This window comes from Lontra canadensis, unplaced genomic scaffold (assembly GCF_010015895.1).
Source record: "Lontra canadensis isolate GAN:19392208 unplaced genomic scaffold, GSC_riverotter_1.0 scaffold84, whole genome shotgun sequence".
NCBI lineage: Eukaryota > Metazoa > Chordata > Mammalia > Carnivora > Mustelidae > Lontra > Lontra canadensis.
In genome coordinates this window covers 6,527,355-6,542,954 of record NW_022631078.1, presented here as the reverse complement: position 1 = coordinate 6,542,954, position 15,600 = coordinate 6,527,355, and the positions used below count along the sequence as shown (strand labels likewise).

Genomic DNA, 15,600 nt, shown 5'->3' with positions numbered 1-15,600 from the left:
CCTCTTATGAGACCAGCTTGTTCAATTTCACACTTAAATTTCACTGTTATTGGAACAAATTTGGAGTTCTTTAACTAGAGAATTTTTAAAATAGAATCAAAAGGGATAGCGCACCTTTCATTTAAACAAAGTCTTTCCAGACTAAAAATAGATTTATATATATATATTTTTATCCCACCCTTTGCACCCCCCCTTCCCATCATCCCACCCCTCCCCCCTCCCCCCACATTGTCACTATGGAGATTGTGTCCATGGAAACAGCCATTCCAACTTCTTGGGTCTTTCTTTCCTGTGGTGTCACGGTTTGGGTGTGATGTAAGGACTTGGGGAGGAGGTGCTGGCGGGGCGGGCGGGGCAGGGCAGGGCCGCACAGCAGGACGGTTCCTTCCATCGCGAGTGTCCACCACCTCTCATCTCCACAGTCTCACCTGCAAGACAGAACCGACACTGGGTGCTGGGAATCCTGTGCGGCCCCGTGGCTGACAGCCCCTCCTCTGGGGGTCCAGCAGCTGCAGACGCCCGGGACCAGTGGCGGAGCCACCGTGTAGCCCAGACCACGTGGCCCTGGAGCACGGTGAAGGGTGGCAGTGACGTGGCCCACGGTGCTGCGAATGGACCCCGGGCCCCTCACGGCATGGCAGTCTCCCCAGTGCGCGCAGGAACGGAGACCACGAAGGAGCTCCCTGACCCTCCAGCTCCCGGGGTGACCCACCGGGGGCCTCCCGTGGGGCTCGGCACTTTGGTGGCCTGGAGCGGTCCTCACAGAGGCGGCTGAGCACGCAGGCGGTCTGTGGGAAAACCAGCTCAGGACCCGCCACAGCTGCTCGCGGTGACAAGAGTGCATCCTTCACACTGCGCAAAGAACACTCTCCAGCCAGCTCCGACTGGATGGCAGGGCCCTCCTCCAGGGCTCCCCAGGCGTCCCCTGCACTCGCTCCTCTTCCAGCCCAGGCTCCGCGCTCAGAAAGGCGATCCCGATGACCCAGTGGGGCAGTGGGGTTGGACCACAGGCCTCCTCGGAGTCCGTCATGGCTCACTATGCATGCAGGGGTCTCCGAGGGACACAGAGGTTGGCCAGGATCGGGGCAGAACAATCAGAGCAGAAGCAGGGGCGGCGGCCTCCCCAGACCTGCTCCCTGCCAGTCAGATCACTCCCTCCTTCCTCAGACCCCTTCTGGTGCCCTCGGGAATAATCCTTGGGGAAAACTCAGGCGGCACCATCCCTTTCCTGAGTTCACACAACTTACTAATGGGCAAAATCGCTCAGAAGGCTGGTCTGTGTGCAGGGGCTACGAACCTTCTATTTGAAAGCACCCACATAGGTATACCTGCCCGGACCAAAGAAGCGCATTAACTGCTCAGGGGAAAACACAACCACACAGGGAGACCTGCAGAGATAGCAGGACACTGTCCCCATGCTCAGGATGTCCATGGTGACAGCCTGGCTTCCCTGTTCCGAAGGTGGCTCTGGACCCTGGAAGTCGCCCCAGCCCTGCTGGCCCACGCTCTGGTCTGCCTCCAGCCCAGGGAGGCTTGCCCGTCCTGCCCTCTGGTTGTCCTAGGGTTAAAGCTGCTTGCCAGGAGAGGGGACAGAAGCAGCCTCCCCATGTTACCCCAGCAACCAAAAGCCCTCGAGATGCGAGAATGAGGGCGGAGCCAACAGGAAGCCTCAAGCAACAACCCGGGGGGCCACATCTTGCTGGGGATGTGGGACCACGTGTGAACAGAGGACAGAGGACAGATGTCCAGGCACACCTTGGAAGGCTCTGCTTGTGGAGTGGGCAACAGGGCAGGGTTTGCCCTCCCCCAGGCTTGCCAGTATTGGGCCTGTAGCCCTGGCCCGCTAGGCACTCAGGAGAGCAGGCCCAACCTGGCCCCAACCTGGGAACGGAGCACATTTGGCACCCCGGGCCTGCCCGGCTGGGGGCGCTCTGTGGGCTGCCAACCTCGGGCCATGGGTGCGTCCGGTAGCCTGGGCAGCTCCGGTCTTGACAGCCGCCCCCGCTGTGGCTCTGTCTTCCAGCCTTCCTAAGGGGACCTTTCCCCAGGGTCTGACGTCACACACCTTCAAGGTCAGCGGACCCTAACTTCTCAGAGTTACTTCTCAAACACTGTTCCTTCAGCAGGGAGCTCAGGAAGGAAATCCGTGTGCCAGGCTCTATGCTAGGAGTTTCAAAGAAGTTCTCTCATGATGACACCCGAGGCCTGACACCGCCCTCCCCTGCCCCCGGTCTCAGAGAGGACAAAGCTGAAGCGGAGGGACCCAAAGCCCCGGGGTGGCTGAGCGGTGGGACTGGGGCTCCCGCCCAGCAAGCCCTCTGCCCGGGCCCCCAGGACTCTGCCTTCAAGCCTCAGGCAGGTGTGGTCCTGTTCGACTGCGTGGGACTCGGCTGACGGGCGCGGGCCAGCTGCAGCCGGCGAGAGAGCCGCGAGCGGGCAGCCGCTCTGTGCCGGCGGCTTTTCCACACTCTCTTTAAAAGGCAACTCGATGTCCAGATGCCGGTGAGGAGAGTTTCACCTGGGGCCACAGCCTCCAGGACTCGCTCACCTTTGTCACGCTCCCACTTTCAGCGGCCCCTCCACGGCCCGAACCTGGCGGGGCGTCCTCCAGCCTTCCCCCAGCGCAGCAAGAACCCACCACGTCCTCCCCGCCCGGCCGGTTCCCGCCTGCAGGGATGGGGCTGTGCGGTGGCGCCGCCGTCCGTACCTATCCAGGCACAGACAGGGTGACGAGCACATGCTGCTCTGCGGGGCACGCCCTCTCCCGCGCACTCGGCCTGCCCCGCCACGTGTGCGCTCCAGGTTAGAGCAGAGAAGCCGGAGCCAGACACGGTTCCTGTCTTCACTGCGTGCACAGGCTAGTGGAGACGCACATAAGCAAACGGATGAACGATTCCAAACTGGCACAGGAGAGCTGCGGTGTGCAAAGGAGCCCGACAGGTCCCCAGAAGGGAAGGCCTCTGCAGCTGAGACCCAGAGAGGAGAGGGAGCCTGTCACAGAAGATGGGAGGCAGGGGACCCAGGCCCAGGGAATGGCATGTGCCAGAGCCCACAGGGAGAAGTCCCACCTCTGAGCAGCTCGCCAGACACGCCCACAGGCCCTGGCGGAGGCATCAGCAGTCAGCACAGGGAGAAGGTGGGCGCCCACAGGCCTCCCGCTGCTTCCTCACGCCCAGAAACGGGCAAGCGGCAGCCTGCTGTGTGGATGGCGGCCCAAAGACTTTTCCTCTCTGGCACTGCTGGTCTGCTGAGGGCCAAGTGCAGGGACCTCATATGCTGCTGGAGGCTGAGGGGGATTCAATCTCCCATCTCCCAGCCCCCAGTTTTCCACCAGACAGGGCGGCAGCAGGGTCCAGCCCGCAGCCTTGACCCCTCTGGCTCCTGTAGCGCCCCAGGACCTGCACAAGCTGCACCCCACACTAGGCCACACGGACACCTTGGAGACATTTCTTAACTGAATCCTCACTAGGCTGGCCACCGCTGTTCCTCTCTTTACCGAAGAAACAGAAGTAGAAACAGGAAGTGCCCCCGGTTACACAGCTCTTACTGTATGAGAAAACAGGGCCCCAAGAAGCAGGACCCAGGTACTCATGTCCCCTCCCTGCCATTTCAGGGCACCCAATGACAGTAGCTCTCTGTCCCTAGAACAGACCCCAAAATGGAATGTTCTCCGTCCCAATCCCCGGGGCTCCCGTACAGTCTGCCGAGGGCCACCACTCACAATGGGACAGCTGAACTGAGAAACAGGACAAGGGTCCCGCCCTGGGGATGGCACACGGAGAAAATCCTTTCAGGTGGACACGACTGGATGCAGCCTATGTCCACCCTTTCCCTCCAAGAGGTGGACGGTCGGACCTCAACAGACGAGAAACCACCCCACACCGATGGGTCGGCCGCCTGACCGCTCGGCGAGGCAGGGTCTCCTGTCCGCGCGGGGACTCCTGCCCACACTGACTGAGATCTGAACGACGAAGCTCACTGCTCCGCTTGGGGGCTGAGGGCTGGCAGCTGGCAGCGCCCAAGGCTGGGTGGAGAGGAAGGAGAGGATGAATGAAATTAAAATTCCCAGCCAGAGATCTGCCCACCAGGCCCATGGCTCAGTCTCCCCCCGCCAAACACGGGCTGGAATGCCAGGACGAAAACAACGGCACGTGACAACAAATGGTTCCTTCCCTTACTGGGTCGCCAGGACACTGTCAGGAATGTTCCTTGTGGCCCCCACAGCACACGGCTCTACCCATCAGCCAGAGGAATTGACGGGAAGAAGGCAGAGCCCCGGCACGGAACAAAGGCCAAGAGAAACAAGCTGGAGAACCGTCCAGACTGCTGTCGTGCGCTGAGGGCTGCTCAGGGGAAAGGCATGCAGGAGCCGGTGGGCCCCGGTGTGTTCCAGAAATCCAGTGGCCGCTGCTGCTGCAAGTTTGCTCATTTGACTCCTAGGACCCGACCACCTGCCCTTCCACTCCCAACCCCTGTTTTGGAAGAGGAAGAGAGAAAAGGCACGACCTCAGAGGCCTTACTCGACAGCCCCCCTTGAGAAAGCCGGACAGGCCTCTCTCCAGCCCCGCGGCCTCACACAGCAGAGCACAGGGGGCTTCTCTGGAATTCGGCACTGGGACCCTCCGAAGAAACCGAGGACTTCTCAAAGGAGAAAAAGTGCCACCGTCTGAGAGGAATTAGTTTCTCCTCAAGTGACTGGTAGGTATTGTGGAGCAAGGTGGAACCTGCCGGTTGTCACGGGGAGGGAACGTGCCGTGGACTCTAGCACATCTGTGTGTGGCTCTCGGGCGCCTGGAGTAAACACAGAAGCCCTTCATTTGAAGAGAAATAATCCCTTAATGAACGTTTCTGAGACAACTGGTCCCCCCTCCCCATCCCCGAGGACCAAGTGCTTCAAGTTACATCTTGGCTTTTCTTTTCCTTCTCTCTCTCTCTCTCTCTTTTTTTCTTCTCTTTATGGTCTATTTTCTTCACCCTCATGACTCTGTTGGGGGGGGCAGGTGGCGAGCAAGCAGGGAGCAGGGGAGGCGCGCTGCCTCTGGGGACGTCAGTCCACTAATCCTGCTTCCACAGACGCGCGCTGCCGCCGCCCTGACCACAAGCCCAGACACACTCACAAAAAGCACAGCTCAATCTCTTGAGAGTTTTTAAGAGTAAAATTAAATCAGATGGTAAAGTCCCCTAAATCTTTGAGGGGATTTCCCTTCCTTTTGTGCTTCTGTGCAAAGGAGTCCTTCACAGTACTTGGGGGAAAAGATTTCAAAGAACAAAACTGAGGAATATTTTGTTTTTCAAAGGAAGAGCCACCACAAGCTTTACAGATAGGGAGTAAATTGGAAAGGACAGCCCACTGGCTAGAAGCATTTCTGAGCCGGGGACAGAGGGTGGGCTGCTGGTGGGCTCTGTCCCAGAAGCCTTCGAGAGCGCCACACACAAGCCTGACCTCCGCTCAGTCACTGTGAACTCTGACGGGCAATGGGACAGTTTTAAAGCCTCAAACATGTCTCCACGGACATTCCAGGGAGCTAAATGACAGTCGGAGAAACACTTAATCCACCTGGTTTCGGCAATTCACGCGCTTAAAGGGGGTGGCGCAGCCTGGCCTGGGGCAAGCAGGAGGGCAGAGGCCATGACACCCACTGGGACTCTGGCAGGGGTGCGGCCCCGACTCACCTGTGCTTGCTGTACTTTCCACTCCCACGAGCACACTGCCCCCCTCACCCCCGCTCCGACTGCTCTGTGCTGAGGCTGCCTTTCGCTGTCTTGTTCTGCAAGGCGGGGAGGGGGAACGGGAGGGGAGGCTGCCGCCGGCAAAGCCAAGGAGACAAGACAGGAGGGAAAGAAGAACAGTGCAGGGGTCAGGGAGGCAGAGGCGAGGAGAGGAATGGCACACAGAAAAGGAAAGAAAAAGCAGAGAGTCAGTATTGAATGACAAACAGGAGATATTCAGACAGGGTTTTCCAAGGCAAAATGTGACCATTAAAAAAGAGAAGTTTTAAAACTAAAAACATGTAAATTGAAAGAGAATACTGTAAGATCCTGTGGTCCAGCTCTGAAAATAATTTTTAAAGAAAAGCATAAGCGAGCATCTTTCCGACGTGTTTTGGGGGCAGACCCGTCAGGGGGACTGCTTTTCAGGTTCATGTTTGGTCCCAGTCGGAGCCCGGAGCCTGCGAGCGACCCGTGACCACCAGGTGTCAGTGTGACCTCAGCCAGACGAGCGCAACCGCCACAGTAAACGCCAGGTGGCGCCAGACCGGCTGGGCGGCCCCAACCCCTGGCGGGGCCTCCTCCTCAGGCCCTCCCTGCCCCACGTGCTAGGTCGGCGACAGCCCAGGCTCCACTTATCTTCCATCCTTTCATAGAAAGGGTCACACCAACAGACCACCTCTTGAATTACTGGGGAAATCAGGCAGTAGCCCCCACCAGCTGCACCACCGGTCACTTCTGCTGAGGTCAAGCCTAGAAAAGACCGAGTTTCCCCTCCAAGAACTGTGGGGTCAATTCTTATTTCTTTTAGTCGGGGAAAATGCCTCTGATTATGTATCAAGGCCTACAGGCTTACCTCGTGCCAACCTGGGAACTGGGGGTCCACTAAACTAAAATGGAAATCAGCATGTTTTGAGTTTGCTCTTTGAATTTCTCTTAACAATCCACAAATACCTTCCGCTCCCCCACTGTTCTCCCAGCCTCCCACCACAGCACGTGGGGGCCACCGTAGGGTGCAGGGCTCCCTCCAGCACCGGGCCTCTCCACTCTCTCAGGGCCAAGAGCAGGTGGCAGCCTCCCGTGTATGGTCTACAGACCGTGAGGGACACCCCCGCCCCAGGCCTGTGGGGGCCACATGCACTGACTCACCTTGTGCTTGGGGCACCTCACCGAGAAGTTCTCCTCATGGAGCAAACAATCTACAAGACAGAAAGACACAGTCAGACCGAGCCGGCGGGTGGTACGGCCCGGGGTGAGAGGGGCCACACTAGCCAGGACTGACAGTGTCAGACAGGGAGGTAAGAGGCCCCCCACACTGTGATTTCTGAAACATCAGAGACGCCCCCAAAGGAACTGTGGCACTGCAACATGATGGGAGTGTCAGTCCCTTAACATTTTAATGCTTCACAACAGTTAATGGTACGGGGAAACACTCAGGACACAGAATGGCTTGAAAACCAGTTTATGTAAATTTAGAAGTACTGTCCTAATTTTACCAAATTTGTGTTATGTGCACGAAAAACAAAACAAAGGAAACTTACCCAGTGGTTCTCTTTGGCTAGCAAGACTATAAGTGACTTTATTATTATTATTTTTTAATGTATTTCCACAATTATACTAACAGTCAGAAACCATCTCCAATAAATGTTATTTTTAAAATCCCTGATTCTCGGCTAAGCCCATTCCAGCAGGCCCGAGTCAAAGCTTTCTCATGGCAACACCGCACACCTGGGGGCACCTCTCTTCTCCATCCAGAGCCCAGCTGCCACCTTTGCCGGACGACCCATGGAGACACGGGAGAAGTTCCCGACACGAGCCACATAATCCACACTAAATGCTTCAGGGGAAAATGAAATCCCACGAGGGGGTTACTAATCCTTGAAGGAAAATGATTCATTTCAACTTTTAACGTGGTGACAGCAAGGACACGCGTCCGCCTCCAGGTGTGCTGAGCTCTGTGGCACAAGGGTGGTGTGTGGAGCAGGGCGAGGAAATCTAATTAATGAATTCACTCTGCACACCGCAGCTCCCGGAGACCGACAGCCAGGTCACTGGTGCAAGATGGGGTGGCAGAATGTTAATAAATATTGATCACACATTCTCAGAGAGCTCCCGGGCACCGTGGCGGGAAGCAGCCATGGCACTTAGCCTTGTTAAATGTACGATTTAACTCCGGTTTAAACTGAGGTCCGGATTAGCAGCCTGTGTATCCGCAGATTTCACAGGATAGAGGAATAAGCAAGGGAACACACAAACGGAAACTTCTGAGGTCCTTTGTATCTTAAACAAATGGAAAAAGACCCTTTCATAACTGGGCTGGGCCTGTCCCGTCACAGCCTCCCTCTGGAGCCCCTGAATACCCAGCAGTGGGAAGGCAGCCTCCCCTGCCCCCGGGGCTGGCTTCCAGGCACAGGAGCCCAGCAAGGCCGGCTAACCCCCGAGCCCTCCCCCCCACAAGCAAACAGCATGGCAGTAAATGAAATGTGTTAATTTAAAACCCACAAGTACACGGCGTGACCAAGGCCCCTGCTGCTCCAATCTGCCGGAGAGCTTATGAACAGCAGGGGACAGGCGACCGGAGCGCAGGAAGCGCCCGCTCCTTACCTGGGCTTTGGCGGCACGGCTTGCTGGCAGTCTCTAGTCTGGGCCAGAGAAACCGCAGCGCCCCCATGGGGCGCGGCCACCTTTATGCCACAAGGGTTCAGAGAAATGAGAAGGGGGGACCGTATTAGCTGGAAAAGGTGCTATGGGAAAGGCAGCGGCGGCTCAGTTCCCCTCCCAGCCACGGAGGAGCGGCCCGCTGTGACAGACCATTAGTGAAACATGTCTGAAGTTAGGAGACATGCTCCAAGTTAAAAAGCAGAAAAGAAATAAGACAACGTAAGTGTGCACTGAAGGCAACTGGAACTAACGTCAGGCACTTCTGGAAAGGGGAGTCTCCTAAACAAATCTGCCAGAGACCACATCCACCTTGGACAAGGCCTCCAGCCGAAGTCTGCAGACCAGGGCTCCCATCCGTCCTCATCACGTCCGCAGGCCATCAGGAACTGCAATGCACGCTCCGGGCAGGGCGAGAATCGTGGCCAGAGAGCTTAGCCACCCGCAAGGGCCCAGGGAGCCCCTTCTTGGCTGCCCTGACCCAGGCCTTGCTTCGAGGAGCAGAAGAGCGGTGAGAGGCTCGGTGGGGCTCCACTCGAGGTTGCTGAACAGGCGCCTGCCCTACACGGCCGGCCAGCCTGGTGCTTGGTTTTCCTCAAGCCTCTGGCCATACCCCACACTGGCCGGAGGGCTGGTCAGCACTTCCACACAGTGCAGTCAAGGAAACGGCGTGCTGGAGCATCACACATGCTGGAAAAGACTCACAGGGTTGTCTTGTCAACAAGATGGCTCCCAGACACAAACACAGCACCCAGCGGAGGATGCCGCTTTCCTCTCTGCACTTGGCTTAAATGCACAGTGGACCTCACCGCTCTCCTCACAACAAGCGACTCGGAGCTACCTGCACCCACGTGCGGCCACATCCTCCCTGGGCCGGCGGCACTAAGCTCAAGGCGGGGGAGATGGGAGAGGGGAGGGCTGCTGGCGCTCGGACCTGCCAGCCCCCAGACGCCATCTCCAGCTCGTCTCCAAACTCTCCCAGAGCTATGGTTGGTGCTTAGATTGGCCTGATGACCCTGGGATTTAGGGACCTGCCAGCTGCACCCACCTTGTCGAGGGGCTCCTGGGCCCGGCGAGGGGACTATCAGAGCCGGGCAAGCAGAGCGGGGGCCTCTCCGGGGAAGGGGCGGACACCAGTCCTTTTATAACCCCAGGGGGCCTGAACCCACCACGACCAGATCAGAGTCTGCGGTGAGCAGCAGGGGTGGTTGCAGAGAGCATGTCCCCGCTGGGCCTCCTCCTGAGGGTTAAGAGAAACTCCCTCCAGGCTACATTCCTCGTGCACAGTACTTAGTGGCTACAGCTCTTTTTTCCTTTGGTCTTAATTGCTGTGGCTCGTTGCATCAATACATCACTTTTTAAAAACCAGGGCTCACGTTCCTGTCACTGCATTTCCCCAAGCCACAGTCTGCCCCTGCGACCTGAGCAGCACGGGGCGGCTGACCGTGACGTCATGAATGCAGGAACAGGCCGGGGGGTCGGGGGGGCTGCAGCAGCCACAGACCCTCAGCGGAAAACAATCCTGTTTCCATGGAGCTGCCCCAGCAGTTAGAGTTCCCCCTGAGACTTGAACAGCTCCTTGAGGTTTGGGCGGTTAGCAGCAAAGCAAAGATGGACATTTAATCTGTTCCTTACTCCACGCGGAGAGGAGGAGCTCTCAAACTCAGGGACTCATTTATTTATTTAGGATGTCAATCAATGAATGCCCTTCCTGCACAGAAGATCTATGGTATCGAGAAGAGAACTCCCGAGAAGACCCCAAACATAAGCATCCATCCCACAGAGCAGTTCAGGCTTCTGGGTCACTGGGACTCCGGGCATCAAAAAGATTGATAAATGCCCAAGACACGGTCACCTTAGAGTGCTACTTCCTTGGTCCTGTATTTCTAGATGGAGCAGCAGAGCAGGCGGCCGCTGGGGCAGCAAAGCCGGGGGGCCAAGGGCCTGCCTGAGCCCCCACCCCTCCGACCCAGGCAGCCTTCCTCTCACTAGATACTTGGCCACCAACTCCTGCCAAATACACAGGTGACCCACCACTTGGGCAGGCCACACAAGACAGGCGCGGACAGAGAGTGACCAACATGGCTTACTTACTAACCCTCACTGGTAAGCGGCTGACTGAGCAAGCTCTCTCTGGAGGGGAGGCAGAGCCCCGTGCATTCCCCCGAGAACCCCATCCCCACGGCCTGAGCTTGACCAAGGTGGGGCTAAGCCCGTGCTTTCCAGCTCCTAGCCACACTCGGACAGATAATTAAGTTTAAATGCAATGAAGTCAAACAAAAATTCAGTCCCTCGTTCCCAAAGAGCCACACTTGAAGCACTCAGTGGTGCACAAGGCTTGTGGCGACTGTGCTGGAGCGCGCAGACCCTGAACACTCCTGTCACGGCAGAGGCTCCTCCTGAGCAGCTCTGCTGAATCCCTCAAGAAACTGCCAGGAGCCTGGTCCCTAAATTGGCTGATGCCCCATTATGCAGACAGGGGTGCACTCACACAGGGGGTAGGGGGCAGCGGACGAGACGAGGTTACCTGCCTGCCGCTCAGCGGATGTTTCTGAGCAAAGCCTCAGTGCAGACCACCTCTTATCAGGCCACTGATAGAGAGAGCCAAGCCTTGCATAAAATTATAAATAACTGCTACAAACTTAATATTTAAACATCATCATTTAAAAATCATGAAGCTTAGGGGCGCCTGGGTGGCTCAGTGGGTTAAAGCCTCTGCCTTTGGCTCAGGTCATGATCCCACGGTCCTGGGATCAGCAGGGAGCCTGCTTCCCCCACCCCCCGCCTGCTTCCCTGCTTACTTGTGATCTCTGTCTATCAAGTAAATAAATAAAATCTTAACAAAAAAATCATGAAGCTTAAACTAGAAAAAAGAATTCAGGAGCAATGCCATGAAAAAGAGAAATGGCAACGGCTGGCTGTTGAGAGTGAGGAAGAGAGCGTGAGAGAGAGGACAGAGCGACTGTATGATGGAATGTGCCAGACCACGACTCAGGGTGAATTACAGCTCAGACGCAGCACAGAAACATGTGGGGGAAGAAAGAGAACGGAAAGGGACAGACTAAAACCCAAACTCCCTGAACTGACATTTCAAGGCTCTCTTCTTACTCCCTCTGGCCATACAGTGCCCTGGCCACCGGCCACCCTTCAGCAAGTGCAAACACACACTTTTGTGAGAATCGAACTGTGGCGTAATAAGCGTTATCTTTCTGTATTTTTCTAGTTCTTCAGCTGTGCCTCCTATGGAAACTTGGAAAGACAAAAAGAAAGGGAGGGAAAGGAGAAACAAGAAGGACCAGAGGCATGTAGCTCAAATAACTTCCCGGGAATGAAGGGTGGTCCAGATGAACTCGGACTCCCCTCCCCACACCTGTCAGATCCCACTCTGAGCTTACGCCGCTGTACCTGCTTCCCACACCTGGACGGCCAAGCCCTCGCCTCCTCCCTCTCAAGCACTTAGAGATAACTGGCACCTGCCACTGGCTGGACCCTCGCTGATGTTCCCTATCCTTCTCCCCCTCCTTCCTGAATGAAAGTACTAGGAGGGCTGGTGAGGGGAGACATGTGCTCAGAAAGTAACTGGTGAAAACGTCCACTGAAAGGGTAAGGACTCTAGATGGAGAGAGAGGACTTTCTCAGGCTAAAGCTCAAAGTCAAAATTTAAGGGTTCCGCATCATTCATTCACTGGATGGAACTTCATGGACAAGAGTTTCCCCTTCTTTCAACAGTCATGATACTGCGAAACACTACTCTGATCATCTCAACAGACATGGAAAAGATGGTAAGATGCAAAAGCCGTGGTTGAGAGAGAAAAACACTCAACAAACCAGGAAGACAGGGAACTTCCTCAGCTGCGTCAAGAACATCTGTGAAAACCCCCCCAGCTATTGTCACACTTACTAGGTCAGAAACAAGGCAAGGATGTCAGCTCTCGCCGCTGCTACCCAGCATTACGTTAGAAGTTCTAGCCAAGACAATTAGGCAAGAAAAATAAATAAAAGGCATCTAACTGGAAAAGAAGAAGTGAAACTACCCATTTGCAGATGACATATCTTGTACATAGAAATCCATTAAAAAACTATTAGAACTAATCAATGAGTTGAGCAAAGCTGCAGGATACAAGATCAATACACGAAATCAACTGCTTTTCTATATGTTCACAATGAACCATCTGAAAACTAAATTAGGAAAACAACCGCATTTACAATCACACTAAAAATAATAAAATACTTCAGAGTAAATTTAATGAACAGGCACAAAACTTACACTCTGAAAACTACAAAACACTGTTGATCGAAATTCCAGAATGAGACAAAGGCAGAGACGCTGCCTGGCCATGGGCTGGAAGACTGCTGTTATGATGCTAAGACTGCCCAGCCGCACCCGCAGATTCAGTGCAACCGCTGGAGTTTAATGGCTGTTTTTTTTTTTTTAAATAGAAATAGACCAGTTGATCTTAAAATTCATATGAAGTAGCCAAGGACCCAGAACAGCCAAAACAATCTCGACAAAAGGAATATTCAGAATACTCATACTTTCCAATTTCAGAATCTACTACAGAGTTCCAGCAATCAAGACAGTGTGGGGCTGGACAAAGTTCAGAAATAAGCCCACACATCTATGGTCCACTGGTTTTCGACAAAGGTGCCGAGATCATTCAATGAGGAAAAAGTAATCTTTTCGACAAATGGCGCTAAGACACTGGAATCCACGTGCAAAAGAGTGAAGTGGGTGCCTGGGAGGCTCAGCGGGTTAAGTGTCTGCCTTCAGCTCAGGTCATGATCCCACCAGCACCCTGGGATTGCGTCCCACATCAGGCTCCCTGCTCAGCGGGAAGCTTGCTCCTCCCTTTCCCTCTGCCTGCTGCTTCCCCTTGCTTCCGCTCTCTTTGTCTCTGTCAAATAAAGTCTTAAAAAAAAAAGAAAGAGTGAACTGGAGTCCTATTTCATACCAAAAATTAACTCAAAGTGGATCAAAGACCCACGTAAGAAACAAATTCTGAGAGGAAAAACACAGGCATAAATCTTTGTGATTTTCTGGATTAGGCAACAGCTTCTTAGATGTAAGAGAAAGGAACAGGTCATGAAAAGCAAAAACAATAAAAGAAAAAAATGGATTAACTCAACTTCACGCAGATGCCAGCCGTCATGAGCCACCAGGGAAATGCTCCAATCACAATGAGATGCTGGGATGGCGGGGACACAAGAGGCAGGTAACGGCAAGCGTGGTGAGGATGTGGAGAGACCGAAGCCCTCCTACACCGCTGGAAGGACGGGAAAGGACTTAGCCACGTGGCGAAAGTCTGACCGTCCTGCCACAGAGTTACCATACGACCCAGTAATTCCACTCCCAGGTTTAAACCCAAAGGAAGTGAAAACATTACATCTACAGAAAGACTTGTGAGTGTGCACTGCAGCATTATTCATAATAATCAAAAAGTGGAAAACAATCTCAACATGCATGGACTGATGAGTGGTCCGTACCATATGGCGTGTCCGTGACACTAGTGGGCAATAAAAATGAAGCCTGATGTCTGCTGCAACGTGGACAAACCTGGTAAAGCGCGACGTGAAGCCACAGATGCCGGCGTCCTAAGGAACACCTACTGTGCGATCCCACTTACACGAAGTGCCCGGAACAGGCAAATCCATCAAGATATGAAGTAAGTCCGCGGTTGCCAGAGGCTAGGGTGGGTGGAGGGGGAGTGGCCACTAATGGGTAGGAATTTACGAGGTGACGAAAATGTCCTAAAATTGTGATGACGGGTGCACGACTCTGAGTGTACTAACTCAAACCCACTGGACTGTACACCTAAAGAGTGAATCACGTGTGAATTACACAAATAAAACTGTTATTAGGACCCTGTTTCACTTCTTTTTTTATTATCCTCTCTGCATTCCTGTAGAATCCACAAATAGAACGGGGTCAGAAGAGACACAAAAGAATGATAAGGAAAGAAGGCAGAGAGAGTCAAAGTGACCGTCCCAGCCTTCGGACGCTCTGGACAAGGGCCGTGGTCCCATCTTACCTGCGTCAATGGCACATGGGTAGTGGTATCGGAAGGAACAGCCTTTGTTGTAACAGCCCAAGGTGGCACCTGCCTCCTGGCAGTGGGAACATTTCTGAAAAGAAAGAAGTGCGGCATGTCAGCATCCCAGAATTCACCCCTCTCCTCCAGGCCCTCCCTAAGCCCCGTCTGTCACACCCCAGCTCGTCTCTGTGGTTACAGGTCGGCGGTGGGAGGCTGGGCCGGTCAGTTGCTAACCGCCACTCACTGACCTCACCGTGGAAAGGATCCAGCAGAGACGCGCTAGGCCAGGCCTCGTAAATGGCCACAAATAGATCAAAGAGAACAAGGCGATGGGGTTGGGTGGGGCACCCAGACTGGTCCCTGGTGCTCCTGTTGTCCGCCCGCCCACACACACGCTTGCCCGTCCTTTCCTCATTCCTCCCGCTTCTTAAAATGCCAGATCTTGCCTATTTATTTCTGCTGTGGAAGTCTGGGGTGGGAGGAGAGGGTAAGATAGTAGAGTTATATATAAACCTTTTAGAATTAAAAGTGGAATTTGGTTTCTAGTTCTTGTATTTGTAAGATTTTATTTTTATTCTACTTATCCCAAATGCCCAATACAAGTATATTTCGCTCTTCAGAAAAGATGGGCTCCTGTGTGCAAATGGTATTTTTATACACAAATCCTATTTTAAATGCACTAGGAAACCTGCCACAAATTTCTGGCTAAGTGAGACATTATTCCGTAATTGAGATGTTCCTCCTTATATGGGCAGGTTTTCTTAAAGTGGGGCACATCTCTATCATCCCTGTGATCGCTCAGTCCTGTCGGCATACGAAATGTGACCTAGCAACAATAATCATTATTTGTAAAATTCAGCCAAATCGGCCCCACTGAGGGAGGCTGCAAATCCTTCTGGTGGCAGAGGCACACCCAGATGAGGCCACATGAGTGATACAGACACTTGCTCCTGATTCTAGGAAAAATAACACGGAAGTGCTCCCTCAGCCGTGTGCTTGTGGAGAATGCCTCCCCACAGGGGCCGGCACCCTCCCGGGGGGCAATAAGCCCAAAGGGTGCCCTTCTCCCCCTTTTCTCATGCGAAGGCAGAGCCCAGCTGGGGGCCCAGGAGTCAGTGTGGCTCCAGTGGGAGTAAAGCTCACCCGGACCAAGTTCCCCCAACGCAGATCGACGCTAAACCCACACCAGTGCCAGCCACGG

At 54.4% G+C, this 15,600-nt stretch overlaps 1 protein-coding gene across 3 annotated transcripts in view; it reads right to left on the bottom strand.

Moving 5' to 3' along the window:
- Window positions 1-302: 302 nt before the first annotated feature.
- TCF20 (transcription factor 20) overlaps window positions 303-15,600 on the bottom strand; it is a 104,014-nt gene continuing 88,716 nt past the window's right edge. For 2 of the 3 annotated variants that reach the window (XM_032882852.1, XM_032882853.1), the window contains exons 3-6: window positions 14,397-14,490; window positions 6,859-6,908; window positions 5,674-5,801; window positions 323-428 (exon numbers count right to left, since the gene is read on the bottom strand). In XM_032882852.1, the coding sequence (XP_032738743.1) occupies window positions 5,718-5,801; window positions 6,859-6,908; window positions 14,397-14,490 (228 nt within the window). In that variant the 3' untranslated portion in view covers window positions 323-428; window positions 5,674-5,717. Of the gene's footprint in view, window positions 429-5,673; window positions 5,802-6,858; window positions 6,909-14,396; window positions 14,491-15,600 lie in introns of all 3 variants that reach the window. The other variant, XM_032882854.1, reaches the window with a different exon arrangement.